General features: G+C 49.2%; 1 protein-coding gene across 1 annotated transcript; it reads right to left on the bottom strand.

The window, feature by feature from the left end:
* Positions 1–1,963: 1,963 nt before the first annotated feature.
* Positions 1,964–15,321, bottom strand: LOC132098573 (uncharacterized). The gene is made up of 6 exons (XM_059504642.1): positions 15,220–15,321; positions 10,188–14,150; positions 8,915–8,965; positions 5,051–7,177; positions 3,271–4,201; positions 1,964–1,992 (listed from the first exon to the last, which is right to left on the bottom strand). The coding sequence occupies exons 1-6, from the start codon at positions 15,319–15,321 to the stop codon at positions 1,964–1,966; spliced, it is 7,203 nt and encodes a 2,400-aa protein (XP_059360625.1).
* Between the last annotated feature and the right edge of the window lie 3,609 nt (positions 15,322–18,930).

Genomic DNA, 18,930 nt, shown 5'->3' with positions numbered 1-18,930 from the left:
ATAGGCCTATATAACAATATAATATAATAGCACGATGATGATGATGATGATGATGATGATGATGAAATTGGTATATGTTTTTAAATTACTTTTAAAGAGCTGGAAAACAGAGCTGGGTTGGAGTATCATTGGCCTTTGTAATCCCCACCTGGACAGACAAGGAAGTCAAGTTTCATTCATCGAGTTTCAGTGAAAGAATTGTCAGTTCCATCAGCTAATGATGTTTTAAAGGTATTAGAGTCAGATTTCAATGAGAAGGGTTATGAGGATAAATATGTGTAACAGGAAAACATCCGCTTTATACGTCTTCTTAGTGACAACATCAAACATAAAGAAGATGGACATTTTCAACTGCCCCTTCCTTTCAAGAGCATCAGTCCTCCTTCACTACCTAATAACAAGAAGCTTGCTATGGTACGTTTGCAGCACTTAAAGAAGAAGCTGAAGTCAAATCAACAGTATCGTGATCATTATAAGGCCTTCATGGAAGAAATGTTCAGCAAGGGAGATGCAGAGATAGCTCCTGTTACATCTGATGAAGGAACAGTGTGGTATATACCCCATCATGGCGTTTACCACCCTCACAAGCCAGAGAAGTTGAGGGTGGTATTTGATTGCTCTGCAAAATTTTGTGGAATTTCTCTTAATGACACTCTTCTCACTGGTCCAGATTTGATAAATTCTCTGGTGGGAGTACTTTGCCTGTTCAGGAAGGAAGCTGTTGCCGTGAAATGTGATATCGAAAAGATGTTCCATCAATTTCATGTTCCTCCCGATAATAGAAACTACTTGAGATTCTTATGGTGGGAAAACAGAGATTTGGAAAGAGAACCCAAAGAATATAGAATGACTGTACACCTTTTCGGCGCCGCTTCATCTCCTGGATGTGCCAACTTTGGCCTTAAATACCTTGCAGAGCAGTATAAGTCTGAGTATCCCACAGCTTCGTCATTCGTGAAGAAAAACTTTTATGTTGATGACGGCTTGACTTCTGTTCCATTGATAGAGGAAGCGAAGGAATTGATTGTCAAAACTCAAACTCTGTGTAAGCATGGAGTGTTACGCCTCCATAAATTTAATTCAAATGAGAATGAAGTTCTTCAGAGTGTGAATTCCACAGAGTGGGCAATAACTACTAAACCTCTTAACCTGACTCCTGAAATAACTGGATACGCTCTTGGCATTCAGTGGTCTACGAAAGATGACACTTTCAGTTTTGACATCAAACTGAAAGACCAGCCTGGAACACGTCGGGGTATTTTGTCAATTGTTGCTTCCTTGTTTGACCCTATTGGGTTAGTTGCTCCTTTCCTGTTGAAAGGAAAGTGCATTTTACAGGAGTTGTGCCGTAGAAATATTGATATATAAGAATATCTCTTCCTGATGACTTATTCCTACGGTGGGAGGAGTGGAAAAGTAGTTTTCAGGACTTGAAAGATTTCAGCATTCAAAGATGCTATCATCCGCCATCCTTTAGTAAAATTGTCTGGACAGAACTGCACCATTTCTCTGATGCAAGTAACCTGGGGTATGGGGCATGTTCCTATCTTAGGTTCAAGAATGACAAATGTGGCAGCTTTGACTAGAGGTATACTAAAAAAGTCACCGACTACGCCACCCGGGGGCCTCTTTCCGGGAAAAATGCCCTTTGGTTAACTAAGGCTCAGAGGTTCGTTGATCAGAGTCAGATATCAGACATGGATGTGTAGAAAAATAATACAAAGCTTTATTTTCTCCATAAAACCATATTAAATTTTATTCAATACAACACCAATAAACATAATCTAAACACAAAATGATACGGACGCTCACTTCAGAATGGGGCACTGGCTCGCTTTAGCAGAACGGATATAGCGATCATACGTGCCCACTCACTGCACACTCACTGCACACTCACTGCACCCCTCACGGTGACCACAGCATTCAGGCCAAAGAACCCACCACCACAATCAGGAAGAGATGCTTATTTCTCTGCCACTGGCTGCCCCATTTCTGAAGAGAGAAAAAAAAAGGAAAATAACACGAAACACACACACAATATTTAAAACATTAAACAAAGCAGCTGGCCGTTTAAGGCACAATTTTAAAAGAGTTCACCACAATCAGTTTGGCGCATCAGATTAAGGTGTCGCGTCCGGCCACCCTACAATATTGGGCGGACAGAAATGGGCAAAACAGCAAACACTGGTATAATGAGCACCTGCCCTCAGATTATCCACACAAGAAACATACTCATAAATAAGCGTGGTTACAGTGAATATGTCACACCAAATGAATATATGAATAACACATTCAGCAAACACAAATCAAAGGGAAAGGATATATAGCCCACAAACAGTGAACTCACAAAAAAACACAAACTAAAGACAACAAAATGTAAAGGAGCTGGTGACAGTTAAGTGGCGGTTCTAGTACTTGGGCGCCACTGGAGGTTTATGGCTCAATTTATTTACTCACACACCGTCAATAATGTACCGTGCCAACGGCCCACAGGCAGTCCACGGCCCAGCTGATGGAGCGCGCGCTGAACGTAAACAAAGGACGAGACGCGGGGTTAAGCAGCAGCGCGTCACACACGAGCTGAAACCAGTCAATGAAGCGCGCTCGCCAGTTCAATGAGCGAGACACACTCGGAACAGCCCCGCCTCACGTAATAATCAGTGTGATTATCACGGTGAAGAGTCTGACGGGAGTCAGAAAAAGTAGCAAACACAATGCAAACCGCAGAAGGGAAACATCCACCCGGCGTTTTAGATGAACCCAGAGGAAACCCACTGTAACGTCTTGCGCACGTTGGCCCGCACCTGGTAGTGAGATTCACACGGCACCCAACCAGCTTGGTATTAAGCACTCATTAAAATGGCGACATCACACGGAGTTCCTCCGTCCAACCCTACAGCATTCACGAGTCCCGCCGGAAACACGGTGTCTCACTCTGATGACGCAGAGAGAGAGAGAACGCATGCACATAGCGACACCCCTATATACACAGAGAACGTAATTAAAGGGCACTCCCCCTTCATATGGAGTAACCCCAACAGACAGTAAACAGTACTGCTACAGTCTATCCCCCCCTTTGTCATCGTCGTCCCGACGGTGAAACATCTAAAGGATATTACCCCACAAGATCCTAATTCCAAGGCCTAAACAAGACAGCGACGGTATTAACACCACACACCGGAGGGTCCGGAATTCCCACCCCTCCGGGCCCTACCGTTCGCGGTAAGTGATGGACATTGGAATGTTGCCCCGCCCCTACTCGTCTTGTACGGCGTGGAGCCATCACAGAAAGATCAGATGGTCCTGTGGAAAAGGGCCTTAGCACAGGCACTGGACCTATGCTGGCCTCCGCTATAGGCACTACCTCTAAATCAGTCGGATGAGAAGCGGTGTCAAGTTCTTCTGCTGGAAGCATACTTACGGTGGTCCTTTCACAAACCATCGAAGGTGCCCTAGATGCAACATAGGCCATATCTCCATCTTCCAGTTCTACTTGGGCCTCCAAGGACACCGATGACTCAACTGGGCTCTCGGGAAGATCGACCAATGGGGTCTCGCTCTGGACTCGAGGTTTCAATGCGGAACGATGGACATTTCGAACCAGACTCAGATCGCTTACCGGGGCCACTGTATACACCGAACCGCCAGCCTGAGGGGCTCTGACTACCTGGTACACAGTGGAACTCCACAGATCATGGATCTTGTGGCGACCCCTGACCCCATAATCCCGCAGGTAGACCAACTGGCCCTCGCTCAATAGTAGTTCCTTCACCCGTTGATCATGTCCTGCCTTACGGCGGCCTGCCACAACCTGCAGCCGTTCTCGAGCCCCCTCCATGGCAACATTTAGCCGTGCCTGGTGCTCCTCCATCCACTTGTGTACTCGGCCTGCCACAGGTTCTTGTATCTGGCCGAGCAAGAAATCAATAGGCAGCCTTGGTTCTTGCCCAAACATTAAAAAATGAGGGGATTCACCAGTGGCCTGGTGGGGAGTGGTATTATAACAAAACAACACTTGCGCCAGGCATGATGCCCAGTCCCTTTTCCTCCCGGTAGGCAAGGTTCGCAGCAGATTGTGCAGGGTCCGATTAAACCTCTCACACTGGCCGTTACCGGCTGGATGGTAGGGACTAGTGCGAGACCGACCCACGTTGTAGAGGCTGCACAACTGCTGGATCAAGTGGGACTCAAAATTGCGGCCCTGGTCGGAATGAATCCGGCCAGGGACCCCAAACTTAAAAAACCACTCCTCCACCAGGACCCGGGCCACAGTCGTGGCCTGCTGATCCCAAGTAGGAATCGCCACGGTAAATTTGCTAAAAACATCGGTCATTATTAATACATTCTCCTGCCCGGCTTGAGATGGCTCCAACATTGTAAAATCAATGGCAACTATTTCATTTGGGCGGGAGGCCAATAAGTGACCCATGTAGCTTCGGGCGACTGGTGCCACATCTTTGGCTTGCTGACACCGTTCGCACCGCTGAATCCAGCGGGCTACATCAGTGGACATACCCGGCCAGTAGCACCGCTGCCGTGCCAGTTCAAGGGTGCGCTCAACGCCCTGATGTCCATGATGCTGGTGTAATGACATTAGAACCTCTGACTGCAAAGTCTCGGGAACTACTAACTGAAGCACCACTTCCCCTCCATCAGGGCGAAAAGCCTTACGATACAATAGGCCCTCATGCTGTACTAACCGATCCCATTGGCGAAGGAGCAAGGTCAAAGGCTTAGGGAAAGATCTCCGCTCTTGTGGCCCTGGGCATTGCCCTTGCTTCCAGAACCTTAAGGCTTCCCCTATAACAGGGTCTGTCTCCTGTAAGGCCATAAGGTCAAGTGCTGAACGACTCGGCAAAACCTGAATTGCACTCAGCGTGGTAGCCTGCACTGGTTCCAAACTCACGGCTCGCCTCAACAGCTCCGGCACAACCGACCCCAATGAATCACCACTGCCAATCATCTGACCCGCCGAAGGCAGCCGGGACAGTGCATCAGCATTCTGGTTTGTTCTGCCGGCCCGGTACTGAATTTCAAAGTCAAATGCGGCCAATTCAGCTGCCCACCTCTGCTCCGTAGCACCCAGCTTAGCTGTAGCCAAATGACTCAACGGGTTATTATCGGTACGAACAACGCACTTATGCCCTAACAGGTATTCTCTGTATTTTTCGGCCATGGCCCACTTAAGGGCCAGAAACTCAAGCCTCATGGAGCTATATGTGGCGGTGTTTCGCTCAGCCGGCCGAAGGCCACGGCTAGCATAGGCAACTGGTCTAACCCTCCCATTGACCTCCTGCGACAACACCGCTCCGAGCCCTGCATAGCTGGCGTCAACTTCCAGTATGAATGGCTGCGTAAAATCCGCATACGCCAAGACTGGTGCTGTCGTAAGTTTGCGTTTCAAGGTCTGAAATGCCTCCTCGCACTGTGAAGACCACGCGACTGCCAAGTCCTGACTATGCTTACCTGACTTACCTCGAGTTAATTCGGCCACGATTTTGTGTAATGGGGCCGCTAATTTAGCGAACCCCTCTACAAAACGCCTATAGTAGCCGACAAAACCCAGGAAAGTTCGCAACTCTGAAACTGTGCTAGGACAAGGCCACTGAGCTACGGCCTCAACCTTACTTGGGTCTGTCGCCACTCCCTGGGCCGAAATTACATGCCCCAAATATCTTACCTTCTCACGGAAAAACGCGCATTTCTCAAGCTTTACTTTAAGGCCTTCGGCTCTTAAGCGATCCAGCACCATCCTTAGTCTTTGCAGATGTTGTTGCACAGACGAAGAAAACACGATGATATCGTCAAGGTATAACATGACAGATTGATGCCGCTGGTCGCCAAAGAGCCGCTCCATTAAGCGTTGGAACGTGCTGGGTGCGTTGCACAACCCAAAGGGCATCCGATTCCATTCGAATAGCCCAAAGGGCGTGCAAAAGGCGGTCTTTGGACGATCGGATTCAGAGACAGGGACCTGGTTATACCCACTGGCCAGATCTAAAGTGGAAAACCAGTGGGCCCCTGCCAATGAATCCAGGGTTTCCTCAATACGAGGCAACGGAAACGCATCCTTACGCGTTTTGGAATTGAGCTGACGGTAGTCTACGCACATGCGCAGGCTACCGTCCTTCTTCCTCACCAAAACAACTGGAGAGGCATATGGGCTGCAACTCTCCCGAATTACCTGGGAATTGAGCAACTGGCTAATGTGGGTCTTTACCACCTCGTATTCTGAAGGCGGGATACGTCTATAACGCTGTCGGACCGGAACATCATCAGTCAAGGGGATTTCGTGGGAGAGAAGATTAGTACAACCCAAGTCCCCTTCATGTATTGAGAACACATTTTGGTACTCATGAAGGAGAACCCTAACCTGCTCCTGTTCCTCGACCGATAACCCCCCCAAATCAACCGAATCAAATGATTCTAATATTACGGAGGCGTCGCAAGAAGCCACCCGAGCCGTCACCGATGAGACCTCTGTCAGACCACTGGGTAGACCCACCAAATGTACCTCCCCTAACTTTCCTATAACGGTAGTAGGATAAAGCACTACATCGATGGTGCCGACATTAACAATGGGGACCAAGACAGTGCCACCATTTACCTGCACTAGAGAGGGTGAGGCCAACAATCCCGCAGGCAAACCGGTCTCTAAAGGCTCGAACAGCACGGCTTTGCCCGCAAGGGAGGGTGAACATGTTGCAGTCACAAACTTCAAAGTGCCGCCTGGAATGCGACACACACTACGCCCTCTCACCTTAGCGTTACTACTGCGATCGGAAGCTCGAGTAACTTGTTGACAATCCTGAAAGGCCCGCGTAATTTTTGAATCCTGAGCCACAAACGGTAACTCAAATAAAGTGGATCCATGCCGGCCGAAAAGCTCCCGGTAGCAGCGACCGAGCACATTCATTCCCAAAATGCCCGGAGTGTCAGTGCCACCACCGGGGGGATCCCGAACCACCAGCACACCACAATCAGGGACTGCACTACCACACAATTCGATGTCTAATTCGAGGTACCCGATATATGGAATTTCAAGCCCGTTAGCTGCACGGAGCTGCAGCCAGTGACACGACCGCAAGCGATCCTGGCCCCATGGCTCAAACCTCAACCGGAAACAAGTCTCCGTGATGGTTGACACCATGGAACCAGTATCTATCAAACAGGATACCTGAACACCCCCCATATTAACAATAAGGTATGGACAAGAGGAAACTAAGTGGGATGTCGACTCGTTGCCATTAAAAACATTAGAGCCACGTGCGCTACCTACCGAACTATGGCTCTGAAGCCCGGTAGGAACTAGTTTTCCGAAGAGTTAGGGCCGGGCAATGGCCCTGGTTGACTGGACAAAGGAGCAACCAGCGGGCGCAACGGGGGGCGAGGGGGAAAACGTTCCCTGTCGCACTCTCGTGCAAAATGACCTGGTTGTTGACACCTTCTACAGATCAATTGGGTTGAATTTGACGCACGACCACGCGAAAAGGAATTTTGGTTACGGGTCATAGTTTGGGTGAGGAGATTTATCTGCTGTTGCTGCTGACGCAGCATATCTCGCAGCTCACCTAGTTCGGACGAATAACCTCCCCGAACCGGATTAGGACCTCCCCGAACCGGACCTCCTTGAACCTCAAACTGAAACCCACCTAGTAAGGGGACCGACTGAGTTCGACCCCTGGCACCACCTGGCATTCCCTCCCTTTCCCAACGGATTGCTTCCCCCCGAACCTCTAACAACGTTACAGTGGGCTGCCGTCTAATCAATTGTTTCAGTTCTCGACGAAGTGCATTATCAGACACACACTCGACAAATTGATCTCTCACAACAATATCGGCGTTAGAAATAGCGTTTGGCGACTGGCTTTTCACTTTCTCAAAAAGACTCAACAAAGCCAGGGAGAACTCTAACAACGTTTCTCCCTCATGCTGCCGCCGTGAAAAGAATGTTTCTTGCAGTGTGATGTATGACTCTGCACAACCGTATACTTCACGCAACGCAGAAATAATTTTCTCTGGATCGCCTCTATCAGTACTTGACCGATATTTAATTTCGTCTCGGGCTTCCCCTTCAAGATGATCGTACAGGAAAAAGGCCTGCTCGACGGATGTCATGTTACGAATGCGCATGCACGCTCTGGCTTCCTCAACCCACTCGTCAATACAAATACCAGACCTGCCATTAAAATTTGCACAGCGTCTGTCTCTCGGAATGAACACAAATCGTTCAACCATGCCAGCACCCGCATCAGCTGACCGAGGTGTAGAAGGCCGCGCCGTGCTAGTAGAAGCTGCACCAGGATCGGGCTGCTCAGCAGTCGCCCTCTCCTGCTGCAGTCTCTCATTATCTGCCCTTAATTGGGCTACTAAATCCCTCATCTCTTGCAATTCGTTTTCCATGTGTGCTGAAAAGGATACTCACCCAATCAAAACCTCACTGCACTGTCACCAACGTTCTGTAAAATAACAAAAACAAACAAAAACACACTTCCAAGTCTGAATCTGAACAACTGAATCAACCCTGCCGACTACGCCAAATGTGGCAGCTTTGACTAGAGGTATACTAAAAAAGTCACCGACTACGCCACCCGGGGGCCTCTTTCCGGGAAAAATGCCCTTTGGTTAACTAAGGCTCAGAGGTTCGTTGATCAGAGTCAGATATCAGACATGGATGTGTAGAAAAATAATACAAAGCTTTATTTTCTCCATAAAACCATATTAAATTTTATTCAATACAACACCAATAAACATAATCTAAACACAAAATGATACGGACGCTCACTTCAGAATGGGGCACTGGCTCGCTTTAGCAGAACGGATATAGCGATCATACGTGCCCACTCACTGCACACTCACTGCACACTCACTGCACCCCTCACGGTGACCACAGCATTCAGGCCAAAGAACCCACCACCACAATCAGGAAGAGACGCTTATTTCTCTGCCACTGGCTGCCCCATTTCTGAAGAGAGAAAAAAAAAGGAAAATAACACGAAACACACACACAATATTTAAAACATTAAACAAAGCAGCTGGCCGTTTAAGGCACAATTTTAAAAGAGTTCACCACAATCAGTTTGGCGCATCAGATTAAGGTGTCGCGTCCGGCCACCCTACAATATTGGGCGGACAGAAATGGGCAAAACAGCAAACACTGGTATAATGAGCACCTGCCCTCAGATTATCCACACAAGAAACATACTCATAAATAAGCGTGGTTACAGTGAATATGTCACACCAAATGAATATATGAATAACACATTCAGCAAACACAAATCAAAGGGAAAGGATATATAGCCCACAAACAGTGAACTCACAAAAAAACACAAACTAAAGACAACAAAATGTAAAGGAGCTGGTGACAGTTAAGTGGCGGTTCTAGTACTTGGGCGCCACTGGAGGTTTATGGCTCAATTTATTTACTCACACACCGTCAATAATGTACCGTGCCAACGGCCCACAGGCAGTCCACGGCCCAGCTGATGGAGCGCGCGCTGAACGTAAACAAAGGACGAGACGCGGGGTTAAGCAGCAGCGCGTCACACACGAGCTGAAACCAGTCAATGAAGCGCGCTCGCCAGTTCAATGAGCGAGACACACTCGGAACAGCCCCGCCTCACGTAATAATCAGTGTGATTATCACGGTGAAGAGTCTGACGGGAGTCAGAAAAAGTAGCAAACACAATGCAAACCGCAGAAGGGAAACATCCACCCGGCGTTTTAGATGAACCCAGAGGAAACCCACTGTAACGTCTTGCGCACGTTGGCCCGCACCTGGTAGTGAGATTCACACGGCACCCAACCAGCTTGGTATTAAGCACTCATTAAAATGGCGACATCACACGGAGTTCCTCCGTCCAACCCTACAGCATTCACGAGTCCCGCCGGAAACACGGTGTCTCACTCTGATGACGCAGAGAGAGAGAGAACGCATGCACATAGCGACACCCCTATATACACAGAGAACGTAATTAAAGGGCACTCCCCCTTCATATGGAGTAACCCCAACAGACAGTAAACAGTACTGCTACAGTCTATCCCCCCCTTTGTCATCGTCGTCCCGACGGTGAAACATCTAAAGGATATTACCCCACAAGATCCTAATTCCAAGGCCTAAACAAGACAGCGACGGTATTAACACCACACACCGGAGGGTCCGGAATTCCCACCCCTCCGGGCCCTACCGTTCGCGGTAAGTGATGGACATTGGAATGTTGCCCCGCCCCTACTCGTCTTGTACGGCGTGGAGCCATCACAGAAAGATCAGATGGTCCTGTGGAAAAGGGCCTTAGCACAGGCACTGGACCTATGCTGGCCTCCGCTATAGGCACTACCTCTAAATCAGTCGGATGAGAAGCGGTGTCAAGTTCTTCTGCTGGAAGCATACTTACGGTGGTCCTTTCACAAACCATCGAAGGTGCCCTAGATGCAACATAGGCCATATCTCCATCTTCCAGTTCTACTTGGGCCTCCAAGGACACCGATGACTCAACTGGGCTCTCGGGAAGATCGACCAATGGGGTCTCGCTCTGGACTTGAGGTTTCAATGCGGAACGATGGACATTTCGAACCAGACTCAGATCGCTTACCGGGGCCACTGTATACACCGAACCGCCAGCCTGAGGGGCTCTGACTACCTGGTACACAGTGGAACTCCACAGATCATGGATCTTGTGGCGACCCCTGACCCCATAATCCCGCAGGTAGACCAACTGGCCCTCGCTCAATAGTAGTTCCTTCACCCGTTGATCATGTCCTGCCTTACGGCGGCCTGCCACAACCTGCAGCCGTTCTCGAGCCCCCTCCATGGCAACATTTAGCCGTGCCTGGTGCTCCTCCATCCACTTGTGTACTCGGCCTGCCACAGGTTCTTGTATCTGGCCGAGCAAGAAATCAATAGGCAGCCTTGGTTCTTGCCCAAACATTAAAAAATGAGGGGATTCACCAGTGGCCTGGTGGGGAGTGGTATTATAACAAAACAACACTTGCGCCAGGCATGATGCCCAGTCCCTTTTCCTCCCGGTAGGCAAGGTTCGCAGCAGATTGTGCAGGGTCCGATTAAACCTCTCACACTGGCCGTTACCGGCTGGATGGTAGGGACTAGTGCGAGACCGACCCACGTTGTAGAGGCTGCACAACTGCTGGATCAAGTGGGACTCAAAATTGCGGCCCTGGTCGGAATGAATCCGGCCAGGGACCCCAAACTTAAAAAACCACTCCTCCACCAGGACCCGGGCCACAGTCGTGGCCTGCTGATCCCAAGTAGGAATCGCCACGGTAAATTTGCTGAAAACATCGGTCATTATTAATACATTCTCCTGCCCGGCTTGAGATGGCTCCAACATTGTAAAATCAATGGCAACTATTTCATTTGGGCGGGAGGCCAATAAGTGACCCATGTAGCTTCGGGCGACTGGTGCCACATCTTTGGCTTGCTGACACCGTTCGCACCGCTGAATCCAGCGGGCTACATCAGTGGACATACCCGGCCAGTAGCACCGCTGCCGTGCCAGTTCAAGGGTGCGCTCAACGCCCTGATGTCCATGATGCTGGTGTAATGACATTAGAACCTCTGACTGCAAAGTCTCGGGAACTACTAACTGAAGCACCACTTCCCCTCCATCAGGGCGAAAAGCCTTACGATACAATAGGCCCTCATGCTGTACTAACCGATCCCATTGGCGAAGGAGCAAGGTCAAAGGCTTAGGGAAAGATCTCCGCTCTTGTGGCCCTGGGCATTGCCCTTGCTTCCAGAACCTTAAGGCTTCCCCTATAACAGGGTCTGTCTCCTGTAAGGCCATAAGGTCAAGTGCTGAACGACTCGGCAAAACCTGAATTGCACTCAGCGTGGTAGCCTGCACTGGTTCCAAACTCACGGCTCGCCTCAACAGCTCCGGCACAACCGACCCCAATGAATCACCACTGCCAATCATCTGACCCGCCGAAGGCAGCCGGGACAGTGCATCAGCATTCTGGTTTGTTCTGCCGGCCCGGTACTGAATTTCAAAGTCAAATGCGGCCAATTCAGCTGCCCACCTCTGCTCCGTAGCACCCAGCTTAGCTGTAGCCAAATGACTCAACGGGTTATTATCGGTACGAACAACGCACTTATGCCCTAACAGGTATTCTCTGTATTTTTCGGCCATGGCCCACTTAAGGGCCAGAAACTCAAGCCTCATGGAGCTATATGTGGCGGTGTTTCGCTCAGCCGGCCGAAGGCCACGGCTAGCATAGGCAACTGGTCTAACCCTCCCATTGACCTCCTGCGACAACACCGCTCCGAGCCCTGCATAGCTGGCGTCAACTTCCAGTATGAATGGCTGCGTAAAATCCGCATACGCCAAGACTGGTGCTGTCGTAAGTTTGCGTTTCAAGGTCTGAAATGCCTCCTCGCACTGTGAAGACCACGCGACTGCCAAGTCCTGACTATGCTTACCTGACTTACCTCGAGTTAATTCGGCCACGATTTTGTGTAATGGGGCCGCTAATTTAGCGAACCCCTCTACAAAACGCCTATAGTAGCCGACAAAACCCAGGAAAGTTCGCAACTCTGAAACTGTGCTAGGACAAGGCCACTGAGCTACGGCCTCAACCTTACTTGGGTCTGTCGCCACTCCCTGGGCCGAAATTACATGCCCCAAATATCTTACCTTCTCACGGAAAAACGCGCATTTCTCAAGCTTTACTTTAAGGCCTTCGGCTCTTAAGCGATCCAGCACCATCCTTAGTCTTTGCAGATGTTGTTGCACAGACGAAGAAAACACGATGATATCGTCAAGGTATAACATGACAGATTGATGCCGCTGGTCGCCAAAGAGCCGCTCCATTAAGCGTTGGAACGTGCTGGGTGCGTTGCACAACCCAAAGGCCATCCGATTCCATTCGAATAGCCCAAAGGGCGTGCAAAAGGCGGTCTTTGGACGATCGGATTCAGAGACAGGGACCTGGTTATACCCACTGGCCAGATCTAAAGTGGAAAACCAGTGGGCCCCTGCCAATGAATCCAGGGTTTCCTCAATACGAGGCAACGGAAACGCATCCTTACGCGTTTTGGAATTGAGCTGACGGTAGTCTACGCACATGCGCAGGCTACCGTCCTTCTTCCTCACCAAAACAACTGGAGAGGCATATGGGCTGCAACTCTCCCGAATTACCTGGGAATTGAGCAACTGGCTAATGTGGGTCTTTACCACCTCGTATTCTGAAGGCGGGATACGTCTATAACGCTGTCGGACCGGAACATCATCAGTCAAGGGGATTTCGTGGGAGAGAAGATTAGTACAACCCAAGTCCCCTTCATGTATTGAGAACACATTTTGGTACTCATGAAGGAGAACCCTAACCTGCTCCTGTTCCTCGACCGATAACCCCCCCAAATCAACCGAATCTAATGATTCTAATATTACGGAGGCGTCGCAAGAAGCCACCCGAGCCGTCACCGATGAGACCTCTGTCAGACCACTGGGTAGACCCACCAAATGTACCTCCCCTAACTTTCCTATAACGGTAGTAGGATAAAGCACTACATCGATGGTGCCGACATTAACAATGGGGACCAAGACAGTGCCACCATTTACCTGCACTAGAGAGGGTGAGGCCAACAATCCCGCAGGCAAACCGGTCTCTAAAGGCTCGAACAGCACGGCTTTGCCCGCAAGGGAGGGTGAACATGTTGCAGTCACAAACTTCAAAGTGCCGCCTGGAATGCGACACACACTACGCCCTCTCACCTTAGCGTTACTACTGCGATCGGAAGCTCGAGTAACTTGTTGACAATCCTGAAAGGCCCGCGTAATTTTTGAATCCTGAGCCACAAACGGTAACTCAAATAAAGTGGATCCATGCCGGCCGAAAAGCTCCCGGTAGCAGCGACCGAGCACATTCATTCCCAAAATGCCCGGAGTGTCAGTGCCACCACCGGGGGGATCCCGAACCACCAGCACACCACAATCAGGGACTGCACTACCACACAATTCGATGTCTAATTCGAGGTACCCGATATATGGAATTTCAAGCCCGTTAGCTGCACGGAGCTGCAGCCAGTGACACGACCGCAAGCGATCCTGGCCCCATGGCTCAAACCTCAACCGGAAACAAGTCTCCGTGATGGTTGACACCATGGAACCAGTATCTATCAAACAGGATACCTGAACACCCCCCATATTAACAATAAGGTATGGACAAGAGGAAACTAAGTGGGATGTCGACTCGTTGCCATTAAAAACATTAGAGCCACGTGCGCTACCTACCGAACTATGGCTCTGAAGCCCGGTAGGAACTAGTTTTCCGAAGAGTTAGGGCCGGGCAATGGCCCTGGTTGACTGGACAAAGGAGCAACCAGCGGGCGCAACGGGGGGCGAGGGGGAAAACGTTCCCTGTCGCACTCTCGTGCAAAATGACCTGGTTGTTGACACCTTCTACAGATCAATTGGGTTGAATTTGACGCACGACCACGCGAAAAGGAATTTTGGTTACGGGTCATAGTTTGGGTGAGGAGATTTATCTGCTGTTGCTGCTGACGCAGCATATCTCGCAGCTCACCTAGTTCGGACGAATAACCTCCCCGAACCGGATTAGGACCTCCCCGAACCGGACCTCCTTGAACCTCAAACTGAAACCCACCTAGTAAGGGGACCGACTGAGTTCGACCCCTGGCACCACCTGGCATTCCCTCCCTTTCCCAACGGATTGCTTCCCCCCGAACCTCTAACAACGTTACAGTGGGCTGCCGTCTAATCAATTGTTTCAGTTCTCGACGAAGTGCATTATCAGACACACACTCGACAAATTGATCTCTCACAACAATATCGGCGTTAGAAATAGCGTTTGGCGACTGGCTTTTCACTTTCTCAAAAAGACTCAACAAAGCCAGGGAGAACTCTAACAACGTTTCTCCCTCATGCTGCCGCCGTGAAAAGAATGTTTCTTGCAGTGTGATGTATGACTCTGCACAACCGTATACTTCACGCAACGCAGAAATAATTTTCTCTGGATCGCCTCTATCAGTACTTGACCGATATTTAATTTCGTCTCGGGCTTCCCCTTCAAGATGATCGTACAGGAAAAAGGCCTGCTCGACGGATGTCATGTTACGAATGCGCATGCACGCTCTGGCTTCCTCAACCCACTCGTCAATACAAATACCAGACCTGCCATTAAAATTTGCACAGCGTCTGTCTCTCGGAATGAACACAAATCGTTCAACCATGCCAGCACCCGCATCAGCTGACCGAGGTGTAGAAGGCCGCGCCGTGCTAGTAGAAGCTGCACCAGGATCGGGCTGCTCAGCAGTCGCCCTCTCCTGCTGCAGTCTCTCATTATCTGCCCTTAATTGGGCTACTAAATCCCTCATCTCTTGCAATTCGTTTTCCATGTGTGCTGAAAAGGATACTCACCCAATCAAAACCTCACTGCACTGTCACCAACGTTCTGTAAAATAACAAAAACAAACAAAAACACACTTCCAAGTCTGAATCTGAACAACTGAATCAACCCTGCCGACTACGCCAAATGTGGCAGCTTTGACTAGAGGTATACTAAAAAAGTCACCGACTACGCCACCCGGGGGCCTCTTTCCGGGAAAAATGCCCTTTGGTTAACTAAGGCTCAGAGGTTCGTTGATCAGAGTCAGATATCAGACATGGATGTGTAGAAAAATAATACAAAGCTTTATTTTCTCCATAAAACCATATTAAATTTTATTCAATACAACACCAATAAACATAATCTAAACACAAAATGATACGGACGCTCACTTCAGAATGGGGCACTGGCTCGCTTTAGCAGAACGGATATAGCGATCATACGTGCCCACTCACTGCACACTCACTGCACACTCACTGCACCCCTCACGGTGACCACAGCATTCAGGCCAAAGAACCCACCACCACAATCAGGAAGAGACGCTTATTTCTCTGCCACTGGCTGCCCCATTTCTGAAGAGAGAAAAAAAAAGGAAAATAACACGAAACACACACACAATATTTAAAACATTAAACAAAGCAGCTGGCCGTTTAAGGCACAATTTTAAAAGAGTTCACCACAATCAGTTTGGCGCATCAGATTAAGGTGTCGCGTCCGGCCACCCTACAATATTGGGCGGACAGAAATGGGCAAAACAGCAAACACTGGTATAATGAGCACCTGCCCTCAGATTATCCACACAAGAAACATACTCATAAATAAGCGTGGTTACAGTGAATATGTCACACCAAATGAATATATGAATAACACATTCAGCAAACACAAATCAAAGGGAAAGGATATATAGCCCACAAACAGTGAACTCACAAAAAAACACAAACTAAAGACAACAAAATGTAAAGGAGCTGGTGACAGTTAAGTGGCGGTTCTAGTACTTGGGCGCCACTGGAGGTTTATGGCTCAATTTATTTACTCACACACCGTCAATAATGTACCGTGCCAACGGCCCACAGGCAGTCCACGGCCCAGCTGATGGAGCGCGCGCTGAACGTAAACAAAGGACGAGACGCGGGGTTAAGCAGCAGCGCGTCACACACGAGCTGAAACCAGTCAATGAAGCGCGCTCGCCAGTTCAATGAGCGAGACACACTCGGAACAGCCCCGCCTCACGTAATAATCAGTGTGATTATCACGGTGAAGAGTCTGACGGGAGTCAGAAAAAGTAGCAAACACAATGCAAACCGCAGAAGGGAAACATCCACCCGGCGTTTTAGATGAACCCAGAGGAAACCCACTGTAACGTCTTGCGCACGTTGGCCCGCACCTGGTAGTGAGATTCACACGGCACCCAACCAGCTTGGTATTAAGCACTCATTAAAATGGCGACATCACACGGAGTTCCTCCGTCCAACCCTACAGCATTCACGAGTCCCGCCGGAAACACGGTGTCTCACTCTGATGACGCAGAGAGAGAGAGAACGCATGCACATAGCGACACCCCTATATACACAGAGAACGTAATTAAAGGGCACTCCCCCTTCATATGGAGTAACCCCAACAGACAGTAAACAGTACTGCTACACAAAGATGAAGTACACTGTAGTCTCGTAATGGCCAAAGCTCGAGTTGCACCCACAAAGATCAAAAGCATTCCGAGACTGGAATTGTCTGCAGCTGTAGTTTCAGCCAGAATGAGTGTTATGTTAAAGGCTGAACTGGCACTGAAGATTGATCAATAGTTCTTTTGGACTGATTTGCAGGTTATTTTAGCATATGTCAACAATGAAGCCAGAAGGTTTCATGTGTTTGTTGCAAATTGTGTGCAGCTAATCCGGGAAAACACAAGTACACATCAGTGGTATTATGTCAATACATCTGAAAATCCTGCTGATCATGTTTCGAGAGGTCTTCTTGTCTCAGACATATCTTCAACAAATTGGATGTCAGCACCCAAATTTTTATGGGAACAAGAAGTGTGTCCACCTCCTAATTCCTCAGATAATCTACTCGTGGGAGATACTGAAGTCAGACTAGTTCAAGCATTAGTGATGAAGGGTGGTGTTAGTTCTGACTTTCTTGAACAATTTAATCACCTTTCTTCCTGGAGAACTCTCATTAATGTGATTGCTAGAATAAAAAGGCTGGCCTCAAATCAGAAATATCTTAACGACATTGTGACTGTGGAAGAACAAGAAAAGGCATCTGAGGTTGTTATCAAGCTCTTTCAACAACAGGCTTTTTCCCAAGAGATAAGAAGCAATTCAAGGAGGGAAGGTTCTTCAGAAATCAAGTGTACTTTTTCATCTCGATCCTATTTTGAAAAGTGGTGTTTTTTGAGTTGGAGGAAGATTGAAACAGTCATCTCTTAGTGAAGAGTTCAAGCATCCAGTGATCTTGCCGAAAGACAGCCACATCACCAAACTCATTTTGACACATTACCATGCCAAAATTTGTCATCAAGGGAGGTATCAAACACTCATGGAACTCAGAGCAAATGGGTTTTGGGTTATCGGTGGCAGTAGATCAGTATCTAAATTGATTTACAAATGTGTACAATGTAGGAAGCTAAGACGGCTGTCACGATAAAACCTTCGTAATCATCGGGAAGAAGGAGGCGGGAACCGGCGGACAATCAACAGAAACTTTAATGATCAAAATAAAGACAAAACAGCGCATCAGCCCCTCACGGATGACTGACGCGCACAAATAAAAATCAAAACACAACATAAAGTCCAGGCCTGGTCCTCTCTCGTCCGTCACTGTCGTCGCTCCGGTTTTATATCCCTCCATCTCCTCCGTGGGACTCGAGACCGGCGAGTGTCGCAGGTGTCGCTCATCTCCAATCACTCCACTGGCCTCGCTCCTGTTCCCACGTCCCTCGGCCCCGCCCCACTCGTCACATACCCCCATCGACCCTCGCAGTCCGGGGGGTACTCGCAGGAGTCCCCTGTTCCCTGCCCCTCCGGATACCTTCACAGGGGCAGCAGGCTCCAGCCCCCTGGCGAACGGCGCCGACTCCTCCGCTCCCTCACAGACTGCAGCCGCCCCTCCACATCACGGGCGGCCGGCAGCGAGCTCGCCCGTCCCCGGCAACTCACTCCAGCCCACCGCCTCGAGCGTCCATGGCGGCACACCTCCTCGCCAGCTCGATGGCACCGTGGATTCACCACAGCAGCGAGGGATCTTCAGCAGCTCATCTCCAATCACTCCACCGGCCTCGCTCCTGTTCCCACGTCCCTCGGCTCCGCCCCACTCGTCACAACGGCCAGTAGAGGAGCAGCAAATGGCTGAGCTTCCTAAAGAACAGATTGAAGTCTCTGCCCCTTTCTGTTACACTGGTATGGACTGTTTTGGCCCGTTTATCATAAAGGAGTATAAAAGATATGGTCTTCTGTTTACTTGCCTTTCTTCTTGAGCTGTCCATATCGAGATGTTGGAAGATTTGTCAACAGACATGTTCATTAATGCTCTAAGATGTTTCCTAAGCCTCCGTGGAGCTGTATG

The sequence above is a fragment of the Carassius carassius genome, chromosome 2 (genome assembly GCF_963082965.1).
Source record: "Carassius carassius chromosome 2, fCarCar2.1, whole genome shotgun sequence".
Lineage (NCBI taxonomy): Eukaryota > Metazoa > Chordata > Actinopteri > Cypriniformes > Cyprinidae > Carassius > Carassius carassius.
The sequence above is the reverse complement of the archived record's forward strand: the minus strand, read 5'-3'. Positions and strand labels throughout refer to the sequence as shown.